A 12681-nucleotide genomic window follows, 5' to 3' on the forward strand; every position below is an offset into this window, starting at 1 on the left:
GTTCTCTGGAGCCTTGAACCAGGTCTCAGTTACTGCACAGATATCGATGTTCTCCATTTTTAGGAGTGCCTCGAGAGAGTGCATTTTGAGGTCTGGACTTCTAGCATTGAGTAGCATTACCTTCAGATTTTGCATGCTTGTATCTGTTACGGTGGTGGTTTTATCCTTTGAACCTTGCCTAAAAAAGGCACTATAGGGGTGGCAAGAGCTTTAGCCAGTAACCTGAATCCCAAGGGTGACAGGTGCAGACCATCTCTGGCCAAGCATTGTGATTTGTCGATCATGTCTTCCCAGGCAGACAAATACTGGATCCCCTTTGAATGACACCAGAAGCTTAGCCAATTGTTGAAGTCAATCATTTTGTCCTTATACTGTGGTATCATTCTGGGCGAAGGCAGGATGCTACTCAGGGCTAGGGTCATACCTGCCTGGGTCACATGATCCAAGAGCTCTTCCATGTCTCTTTTCATGTAGTCCAGGGAGGTATGTCTCAAGTCATTCACTCCAGCATGGACAATGACAGAGTCGTAGTTGTACTTGTTGTGGAGTGACTTGAGTGCATGCGTTATGTGGCGGATCCTGGCACCCAACAGGCAGCTGACTGTAATTTTCTCCTTGTTTAGCTTGGTGAGTGGGGCATCAGTGTGCCTGACTATAGCGTCACCTATGACTAAAGTGTTGGGTACATTGTCTTGCCTTAGGGGCTGTTGTTGGGTGGCACACTGGTGTTGTGAGCTATGTGTCACTTTGGTTGTGACTGTTTGTTTGCGTTTTGGCTTCGGAGGTCCTTGTTGCTTGGGCAGGTTAATGTTAAGGGCCTCCGCATATGTGGGTTTAGTGTTGCTATGTGTGAATGTTGATGGTGTGGGTTTTGAAGGGCTATGAGTTGCTTGAGGTGTAATGCGGTGTTAACCTTCTCCTCTTGACTGTCTAGCAAAATCTTGGCCGGAGAGAGTTTTGCTTCCAGTTTGGCTATGTAAGTGCATCTCTCACAAGTTGTAGTGTTGGGTGGTAGGAGGAGAGGATTGTCTGTGTACATGAGGCAATTGCCGCATTGCCCCAGTATGCCTAGATTCACCAGGTGGACAGGAGAAATCACCGGAAGCTGACCCTTGGACATACCTGTTTAGGTGCTTTTTTGTAAAGTTTAAGAGCTGTTTTCCCTTACCTTTGCAAGGTACTTTGCAATTATAGGCTGTTTAGTGCCTATATTTAATTTATCCTTATTGACAAGGAGAGCTAAGTGCTTGAATCAGTTTCAGGCTTCCTAGTGCTTTTCAGCAGGTTCAAGAGCAAGTGCTAGTCACAGGGGTTCAGATTTTAGTGCTACTACTGAGAAACCAGCTAGTTCTAAAGGAAAATTTGAAGAGCAGACTTTCTGGCACCTGGAATAGTTTAACTGTAGCCTCGCAGTGCTGCATGATGTGAAAAATGTGCAAACACACGCATTTTTAAGCCAGAAAGTTGAAAGGGATAGAAATCAGCCCAAAAAGTCTAATAAAATTACTATTTCAGAGCTGAGAACCACTCCTCTAGCATTAGATAGGCAGTACAATGCTCACCAGTCCCACTAGTCAGCAGTAGGACTTCCCTCTACCACAGCAAGGTCTGGATAGCTCTCAGCACAGAAAATAAAGTCCTGAAACAAGCAAAGCCTGGGATATGGACTGGCTAGAAAAGGTGGGAAACGAGCAAACAAGACAGTATTTTTTGGTTGAAACAGGCTAAGCAATGCAATAATACAGTAAATAAACACAGAAAAGGCTAACACACTTGAGTGTGTAGTGCTAAACAGTACATGCAATTAAAGCTCTACAAAATTAGCAATTTAAAACTTTTTAAATGAAGCAAGACAAGTACACAACTGAAAAACGATTTATGAGGCAGTAACACAGCAGAATAAGTAGCTAGTCTACATATACAGAGAAGTCTATATATACAGAAAAGCAGCTAAAACACAAACACTTCAGATGCAGTGCAACCTAGAGCACTTGAGTTGTAGCAATATTAAGGCAATTACAGTTATAATGAATGCTCTAAAATATACTCTATATTTCCAAAATGTTTGAGAAGCACAGTCAGACCACAAGGAGATTCAGGCAAAAATTATTTTTTGGTTATATAATATATTTATATATGGGTCTACCTGAGTTAGTCGAAACGCCAGAAGACCGACAAGCGAATCGCGAGGCCCAGAAGATAGACAAGTCAGAAGACCGACACGACGGATGAAAACACCGACGCCGAGGATGCCGACATGGGAAAAGGCTGTGTAAGTATGCGGTAGTGACGGACGTTTGGGTGCGAGTAAGGTAAGTGTGGACATTGACGGTGTGTGGGGATAGGGGTGGGTTAAGTGAGTTAGGGTCAGTGCGCGGGTCAGGTAAGTGTGTGGTAGTGATTGTGTTTGGGTTAGGGGCGGGTTAAGTGAGTTAGGGTTAGGCAGCGGGTCAGGTAAGTGTGCGGTAGTGATTGTGTTTGGGTTAGGGGTGGGTTAAGTGAGTTAGGGTTAGGGAGAGGGTCAGGTAAGTGTGCGGTAGTGATTGTGTTTGGGTTAGGGGCGGGTTAAGTGAGTTAGGGTTAGGGCGCAGGTTAGCTGAGTATGCGATAGTGATAGTGATAGGGTTAGGGTTTGGGTTAGGGTTGTAGATAGTTGTGTATGTGAGGTTTAGTGTGGGTTTGTAGGGATTTTGGTGTGCTTGTGTTGTGTGTGTGGTTTTTGGACAGGGAATGTGTTTTGTTTGTTGATTGTTGTGATTGTGGTGTGTGCAGTGTATGAGGTTTCGTGTTTGTGTACCGTCGGTTATTTCGTTGTCGGGCATGTGGGGTTTCGTGTTTTTGCACTGTCGGTTATGTGGTTTCGGTGATTGCGTTGTCGGTCTTCTGGCGTGTCGATTATGTCAGGTAGAACCTTATATATACATATATATATATATATATATATATATATATATATATATATATATATATATATATAAAATATATTTATTAACTATATATTTTTGTAAGATTTGTAGATATTAATTATTTAAATTGTTTAATTGAATTACTGGTTCTTGTTAAGAGGCTGTTTGTTATAATATAAAAAACAGCTGAATTTGATATACTTTGATCCTTGAAGGCGAATTGCCGAGGTGCCAGATCATTGTTGCTGAATAAAGAAAGTTGCTGGTGTTAAATTTGCGTTTTTTTGGACTTATTCTTGGTGGTTTGTGTGTTTGATTTAAAAAATAAAACTTATAATCTCATTTTGCTGAACAATGAAAATTCACTTTTAAAAACCACAAGAGTAACATTGACATTATTTCTCCTGTCAGGCCCCACCAGGTACCTGGGAATTTGAAACATTCTCCAGCTGGTATATCAATCATATGTAGGTCCCCATCTCTGCAATCTTTTATATTTTACTCCCAACACATCTACGGGCAAACCATTTTTTATCATAAATCTGATATACATTTAATCCAGCTTTAAATTCCAATTTCTTACTACAATCTGCTTTTATACAGTCTCAAACGTTAACATAGGAGGAATTTGTTAGGTGTAATCGAGATTCAGTCTCATGTTGATATTTACGTTCATCTTCTGTATTTATTACCTGAGACATGGTATACTAGATGCAAGTCAAAGGGTAAATGATACAATTTCAAACTGATTTAAAGACAAAAAAAAAAATACACACTCTAACTGGTCTTTATAAAGCTTTTACTTTTAATTTCTCATCCTAAATCAAGTAAGTCTGGTTACTAGTCTAATATTCTATCAACTTTATTTCATAAATGGTTTACTACATGGCAAGGCACTACCAATCTAAAACAAAAATTTTTGCATAACACTTATTTCACTCCTAAGCTCAGAATTTCTGTTGGTAGTGACACAAACTGACCAGAATATCGTCTGTTACAGATATGCTGTGGTCTTGCAATGACATACATCATATGTGTGATATGACTTAGGCAACCACCAAGCCCGTTTAGTTGTGTTATGTGTCCCTTTACCTTGCCAAAGTATCAATAATGTTATGAACATTATGGCTCTCCCTGGTCTTTCCTTACAGAAAGATCAGGGAAATGAGCAAATACAGCAAAGCTTAATTTAATGACTATCTGAACTGAAAGTTAACTGTCTTTTAATCAATAAAATTAAATGGTAACATTTATTTTTCTGTACTTAGCGCCTACAGTAGGCTGATTTCAGTAGTCTTTAATGAAATTTCAGGATTGCAGGGATAACAGAAAAGAAAGGGTGAAGGATATTAAGGGTTTTTCTTTGTAAGGTGTTCTCACTTTTAAAGTAAAGAGCTGTTTTTAAACTTACAGTTGCACAATATCTTACTCAAAAACGTATGGTGTATTACTTTTACATTTGCAACTGCCCCCCTCCCCCCACACGCTTCTAAATGTTGTGACACATCTTCTTTATTCCCTTTTTCTTTTTACTCTCTTACTTCTGTTACCCTGTTCACATTTTACTGACATGCCAACATAGTGCATTTCGTCTACCCTTCTAGCATGTCGAGGGATCAGTTGCTAGTGTCCTCTCCTGCTCAGCTGGTGAACCTGGGAATATTGAGGCAATGTTTCAATTGCCTCATGTACACAGACAACCCTTTCCTCCTCCCACAAAACACAAATACATGCGAGAGATGCAACTATACGGCCAAACTGGAGGCTGAGCTCTCTCAACATAGGACTGGCAAGACCAGTCAGGAGGAGAAGGTTACCACACACACTATAGACCCAGTCTCACATAGTACCATTACAACCTCAAATCATACACATAAACACACAAAGACATACTCGGAGGCTCTGATCAAAAATCTACCAAAACAGCAGAGGCCACCAAAGCAGACACCCAAACAACCACCACCTCAGAACACAACACCCAACACATAGACCTCACAGTCAGAGTGTCAAACAGTCACAGCCCTTAAGGCCAAACACAATGCCAGACACACTAGTCATTGGTGACTCCATAGTCAGACACACTGATGTCCCGCTCACCAGACTGAGTAAGGAGAAGGTCACAGTAAGCTGCCTGTCGGGCGCTAGAATCCGCCACATAACGCAAGCACTCAGGTCTCTCAACAGCAGGTACAAATATGACTCAGTCATTGTCCACGCTGGTGTAAGCGACCTGAGACGTACCTCCTTGGACTACATGAAAAGAGACATTGAGGAGCTCTCTGATTATGTAGCCCAGGCAGGTATGACCCTGACCTTGAGCAGTATCCTACCTTCACCAAGAATGATGCCACAATACAGAGATAAGATGATCAGCTTTAACAATTGGCTTAAACACTGGTGTCATTCAAAGGGGATCCAGTATCTGTCTGCCTGGGATGACATGCTGGACAAGCCACGCTGCTTCAAGGGACGGCTTGCACCTGTCACCCCTGGGATTCGGATATTGGCAAAGGCTCTTGCCACCCCATAGTGCCTTTTTAGGCAAGGCTCAAATTCTAAACCTACCACCCTAGAACACAAAAAGGAAAAAACTAAGGGTAATGCTGCTCAATGCCAGAAGTCTAAATCTCAAAATGCACGCACTCGAGGCCCTTCTCAGTATGGAGAACATCGATGTCTGTGCTGTGACAGAAACCTGGTTCAAGGCTCCTGAGAGCACCCCAGCGCTATCAGGTTTTACCTCATATCATGCGTTCCGCCCCAAAATCCGGACAATACCAAGAAAGGAGGGGGGTATCCATATTCATCAAGGACACCCACACCTCAAGACTGGTGGCAACGCACGATGCATCGGAGACCATCCAGGTGCAATTAACCATAGGCAAGACTGCTCTGCAAATTGTAGCATGTTACAGGCCACCCTCACAAACTCAGGAAACTCACATGGCCTTCCTGAAAACACTAGAGGGATAAATGTATCACCAAACACCATCATACTAGGTGACTTCAATTACCCTAATATAGACTGGGAACACTACTCAAGCCCAAACACCCTAGCCCAAAAGTTCCTGGAATTCATAAACTCAAATGCCATGGAACAACTAGTCACCATCCCCACAAGAGGAGATAACATACTTGATCTCATCATCACGAACATGGGAGCACAATGTTCAACACGAAGTATACCCCTCACTGGTGAGATCAGATCACAAACTAATCTCGCTGGAGGTCCTCATCCCACCCCACCTGAAATAAAAAGACCACAGTAAAGAACTTCTCAAAAGCCGACTTCACACTTCTAAAGACTAGTGTGGTCTCCTTTCAGGCCCCGAGCCGGCGGAAAACAATACTCAAGCCGCTGAATCACTTACAAACGCCTTCTACCAGCACCTGCAGGACTGCATGGATAAGGCAATCCCAAGCAAAACAAAGACTCTTTGTACCAAAGGCAAGCGTCCAGTCTGGTGGACCCCAGCCATAAACAAACTCTACAACAAAAGGAGGAAGCTACTACAAGATAGAGCAAAATCCTTAAAAGGTAAGACACCCTTGATCACTATAAGTAAAAACTAAGAGCTCTCATAAAATCATCCAAAGCAAATTTCGAGAGAAAAATAGCTAAAGACTCAAAAGACAATCATAAGGCCTTCTTTAGCTATGTTAGAAACCTAGGAGGAAACTCCCAGATATGCTCAGAACTAGTTCAAAATGATGAGAAGATTACTGATCCTACAGACATTGCCAACATACTGGCTGACAGGTTCAGTGCAAACTTCTCCCCTCCCCAAAGGAGAAATATCTATACCAAATGAGTACACCTCCACAAACATCTCCAGCGCCCAATTGAGAACTACTCACACCAAAGCAAAAAACACAGCATCCATGGGACCCGATGGTGTCCCCGGCTGTGTGCTCCACGAACTCAATGAGGAATTAAACCCACAGCTAGGACAGCTGTTTAATCAAAGTCTTACCTCTGGATACGTCCAGGAGTGGCGCACTGCAACTGTGGTCCCACTTCACAAAGGCGGTGCCTCCACAGACCCTGGAAATTACCGCCCATTAGCTTGACAAGCCTTATCTGCAAAGCCATGGAGAGGATCATAATGGACCTCATAAATAAAGACATAGGAATTTGCAGACTTTGGATCCAACCCAGTTTGGCTTTGTCAAAGGCAGATCATGCCTTTTAAACTTGGTTGACTTTTGAAACAGTCACCAAAGCCATTGATGAGGAAAGGCAGTCCATACAGCCTACCTCGATCTGGCTAAGGCCTTCGATACAATACCCCACTCGGGTATCATTGAAAAACTCATCAGCTTAAATGTTAACCCATACATCACAAGATGGGTTGCAAACTGGCTGAGTGACAGAACCCACAGGGTCAGAGTTGCTGGCGCCATGTCAGACTCAAAGCCTGTCACAAGTGGTGTCCCACAGGGCTCAGTCCTGGGCCCACTCTTGTTTGGCATCTACTTTTCAGTACAAGCAAACACAGGAGGGTTATGGCTGACAAAGTTTGCAGATGACTGCAAACTGGCGCCATAGTAGAAAACACATCTGACACAGATATCCTTCAGAAGGGTCTCACAGAAGCGGATAACTGGTGCCAGAGCCACGGCCTAAAGTTAAATGCCAAAAATGCATAGTCATACCCTTCGGGAAAAACAAGGTTACCCCTAGCTACCAAATAGGTGGCAATCCACTGAGCACAGAAGAAGTTATCAGGGACCTGGGGACCCAGGTTGATAGTAGTCTGTCATTCGACACCCATGTAGCTAAAGTAGTTAGGAAGTCCTTCTACATTGCCCACCTTATCATGAAGGGATTCTCATCTAGATCAAGGGAGGTCATAGTCTCCCTTTACGCATCACTCATCAGACCAATGATTGAGTACAATGCCCCATTCGAATGTATCTGACCCGACACTTGCAGCAGCTGGAGAGGCCACAAAAGTTCCTCACCAAAAGGATAAAGGGTCTCAAAATCTGTCTTATGCTGCCCGACTGAAAGAACTCCAGCTCTATTCAGTCGCCACCGCTTGCTCAGAGGTGACCTTTGCCTAACATACAAGGCCATGTCAAACCCAGATTTGATGAATATGCTTCACCTCAAAAATCTAGATCCATCAGAGCCACAAGGGCGGAGACTTAAACCTCGACACGGCTATTAATAGGACGTGCTGGAGAGATAGATTCATCACCCAAAGACTCCCTATGCTGTGGAACAAAATCCCGGTACATGTGAGGCAGAGCACCTCGCTGGCCTTGTTCAAGAGAAATCTTGACCAATGGATGGGAGATCGCAGATATACCCCAGGAATTACCTCAGTGTCACTGCTCGACAGAGGCACAGCAAAATAATGGGTATAGTTCCCCATACTAAAGGGGTGGCGTAAGCCACAAAACAATGGGCTAGGCTTATAAATGCCCTCGGGCAGATAGCCTAGTATGAACCTATGAACCTATGAATTACATACAAAAAACTATACTAGCTTTCTCATGGAGTACTCTTGCTATTCAGAAATGCAGGCTCCTTTGTGCCATTTCCTTAGAGATGACTGAAATTACATGTTCAGGTCTCGACCAAAAAGTATGCTATTTTGCTTATTAACCAGAAAAGAGCACTGATCTATATGGACCAATTTCAAACTCCACCAAAGAGTACTGCCTAGTCAAGTGACTTGCTCAGAGTAACAGTAGAAGTAAAGGTTAAGAGAATCCAACCCGGACTGCAGGAAGCAGCTCATTAACAGCTCATAGTCTTAACCCCCTGCACTAACTGCCACACATACTTATTTACCACTTAAATTATTACTAGTACAGCTGGCACAAGAAAATAAAAAAAAAAGGAAACGCAACACTTTTCTCTATAAAGTATTATCACGGTTTCCGCTCGGCCCAAGGGCACATATTTAACTAACTACAGATCAACTCCCTTTTGATCAAAGTGAACTGGCAGCTCTTTAGACTTCTATAACTGTTATTCTTTTACATCTCACTGGACACACTTTATCATAATCCCTTCATTAAAACCATCAACAAAATGTTTTGACCATTATGCTCTACCTTCCTTATTGCAGTTAGCTCTTTTAAGCTAGCATTTAGTACTGCTTCAGTGCTCGGGATGCTGTACAGTTAGATAATAAACAAAACCATGCTGCAACTCGCATATACTACATAGTCAATGGCTTCATTCACAAAACAAAACTTAGCCATAATTAGTAAACTATATGTATTTACAGAAGGCAAGCTACATTATTCAGAGTACAACTTTCTGAAATAACAGTATAATGTAATACATTATAAGTGACTGCCAGGAAACATTAGCTGGGTTTTTTAGGTCAGCACATGTTCTAGCTATAATAATAGTGCATTACTATTCTAGCAACAACTGATAAAAATTACCAAAAGAAAATGCCCAACATTAAATCAAGTCTCACTTGTAACAACGTAATAAAATATTTAATGATTTTGCCATTGACCCACTACTCTGAACTCAGCCAGTGACAAAGAAAAGTTTCACAGAAAAAAAATGCCACAGGAAAACAAACACATTGATAACTGCATGTAGCAACAGATACCACAGACTACAGATTTGGCATCCTGTACGCAACTTTCGTTGCTAGAATCTTTAAAAAAATCCCCCAAGAGTTGGAGTTTATGTTGCATCTAACACTTCAGTGGTGTATGTACAATTCAAAGTACACACGCAAAGCAAAATGATCTAAACATATTACATGGAAGTAAGACAAATAAGCCTACATCACTGGGAATTTCAGAAATTCCTTCCATGGAAAAAAAAAAATTTAATTGCTTGACACACTTACTATTTTGCTCATCAGTTGCTATACATTCTTTTATTGATTCGGTAATGCCTAGACTTGCAGCAGTGGGAAGAGGACCAAGCAAAGATGTTATTGCAGGCGGCTGAACAGAAATTACTTTGTTGTTTAGCACAGACTCGATTTCTTTTCCATGGTTAATAACTTCATCATATAGGTCCTTGTTCATGTGATCGGCAGCAGCTTGAAGTTCTTCATCAATGACATCATCATCTCCTATCAGACTCGAATCATCACTGGGATCTTTAAAAATGCAAAAATATTAATCATCATAAAGCACAAACACACTCTGTATTATAACTATATAAAAGTAATCTGAATTCTAAATTGGTTATCTCAGACTTCCAGTTATCTACTGTAAAAATTATGGTGCCTTTTTAAAAGAATTAATAACTAATGCACAGCATTTGCATAGACTGAGTATTATCATTCCAACATCTCCCAACTCAGACCTTTTTTAATTGCTCCCTCTATTTTTCCAGCCTGGGACTTCGTAAATGAGCTGCTTACTTTTTAAATAAACAGATCATCACAACATAATATAATACAATAACTGTACAGAAGAACGGTCACATGTAATACAGGATACCTTTTTTAATTGCTCAGTCTTCTAAAGTGATCCCTCTATTTTTCCAGCCTGGGACCTAGTAAATGGGCTGCTTACTTTTTAAATAAACAGATCACAACATAATAGAATACAATAACTGTACAGAGGAACAGTCACATGTAGTACAGGATACACCAAGTGAGCATTCAAGTGCTACTTACTTTTTTCCCCTGCTTCTTCACTTTGTTTCCCTTGTTTATCATGCATCTTTAATCACTATCATTGCAGTTTACATTCAGTAGACATCAGCATTAGGCACTGTCAAATGAACACAAATTCATCACCTGCACACCGTCTCAACAGAACAGGCAGATACATACATACATACAGGTTTTGTACCAAATAAATGGAGAACAGCTACAGTCATTCCCCTGCATAAGGGAGGACCTTACACAGACTCGTAAGCTGTAAATGGTTCATCTCTCAGGCCCCTGCTTGTAAATGTTTCTTCTCCCAAACCCCTGCTTACACTCATCAAGGGTATCAGAACTTGTCAGAGATTTGGGATGCAAGGCTAGGCGTAAAAAGGCCATTGTGGCCATTAGCCTAGTAAACACACATGCACCTATAAGTCTGTCCAACCTCATATGCAAAGTCAAGGAAAGACATATTACAGAGTTAAGCATTTAGGACTCGGGGAACATTCAAACACTGGAACTGTCTCAGCTTGGATTCATCAAGGGCAGGTCATGCTTACTCAACCTGGTACATTTTTTTGAAAAGGTCACCAAAGTAATGGATAAAGGCAAAATGGTACATACAGCATACCTTGACCTGGCGAAAGCTTCTGATTCAATTTCTTACTCAGGCACAGTAGAAAAAATAAACTAGTAATAAGCTCCTATGCCACCTGCTGGATTGCCAACTGGCTCACAGATAGGACGCAGATAATCAAAGTAGGGGATGTTACCTCCACAAAGAGATCAGTCAACAGTGGAGTCTCAAATACCAAAGAGCTCTGGCTGACCAAGTCTGCAAATGACTGCAAGTTAGAAGTAGTCACTGAATGCAAAAATGACACAACCATCATGCAGTGAGGTTTGTCTCAAACAAATAACTGGTGCCAAAATCATGGACTGAAATTAAATGCCAAAAATGCATTATTTTATCCTTTGGGAAGTCATCTTCCCCAGGGAAAACTACATTGACAACTCACCCCTAACAGCTGATCCAGTTGTTCAGGACTTGGGAACTTATGTGAACAGTGACCTAACTTTTGACCATCATGTGTCGATTGTTGTAAGAAAGTCCTTCTACACTGCACAGCTTATAAACAAAGGAATTGTGTCTAGATCCAGGGATGTCACTGTCCCCTTTACTCAGCTGTATTAGGCCAGTTATTGAATATAATGCTCTCTTGGCATGCATGTGTCCAGACACAGGCAACAACTGGAATGCCCACAGACATGCCTTACTAAAAGGATACAAGGCCTAAACAAAATATGCTACATGGACTGACAAAGCCCTGTCATTACACTCAGTATCCTACAACCTGCTAAGCAGTTAGCTGTGTCTGACATACAAGGCATCCTCTGAACCATTACTGATGAATCTGCAGCACATCAGCAAGTCAAATGGCATGAGAATTACACAGTCTACACATCTAAAGCTCTTCTACAATATCAATACAATGGTTTGCAGGGACAGACACCCCATCCACATAAAACAAAATTCATCCCTGTCCATATTCAAGCGTAATTTGATCTATGAATGGGAAACAGAAAATTTAACCCAGGACTGCCCCCTGTACTTCTAATGGGCAAAGGCAGCTTCTAAATGCTTTACCTTACACATGAGTACACTCAAATTATCTACTGTATGATCTCAATTATTCTCATTAGGGTTAATAAACAATTATCTAACACAGGATGGGCAAGGCCAATCTGTAACCAAATAGGATAGGTTATTTTTAGCACAAAAAAATTGAACTTGGCTAAGATTAAAATGGCCTGCAAGGGCTAATACTTACCTATGATCATATGAAACTTCAGAATGACATCCTGTCTAATGAAGTGCATCTCAAGAACCTAAAATCTCCTTCATGGATCTCCACAGGATCTGCCCTGCAAGTTTTAATGTAAAAACCTAGTTTTCTATCCCCATTGTCTGGTTTCATATAATATTACTGAAGCCAGTTCCACTAGCACTATTGCAATAGCATAAGCAATGCAAGTTTCATTCACTGAAACATTTTTTTTTTTTTTTTTGCAGGGAAGGCTTCACTCCCACGACTCCCTTATTTATACATACTAATTCCATGGTTGCAAACCTATGAAAATGGGCAAAAACCTTAAAAGTTAAAAAAAAGAAAAAATACTTTTGC

The 12681-nt window shown here is 41.3% G+C and overlaps 1 protein-coding gene across 1 annotated transcript in view; it reads right to left on the minus strand.

Moving 5' to 3' along the window:
• BRF1 (BRF1 RNA polymerase III transcription initiation factor subunit) overlaps positions 1–12681 on the minus strand; it is a 2040227-nt gene that overhangs the window by 777769 nt on the left and 1249777 nt on the right. Inside the window, exon 12 of the mRNA XM_044074370.1 lies at positions 9737–9994. Within this exon, the coding sequence (XP_043930305.1) occupies positions 9737–9994 (258 nt within the window). The remainder of the gene's footprint in view (positions 1–9736; positions 9995–12681) is intronic.

Source organism: Protopterus annectens, chromosome 6.part0 (assembly GCF_019279795.1).
Source record: "Protopterus annectens isolate FY-2018-M chromosome 6.part0, PAN1.0, whole genome shotgun sequence".
NCBI lineage: Eukaryota > Metazoa > Chordata > Ceratodontiformes > Protopteridae > Protopterus > Protopterus annectens.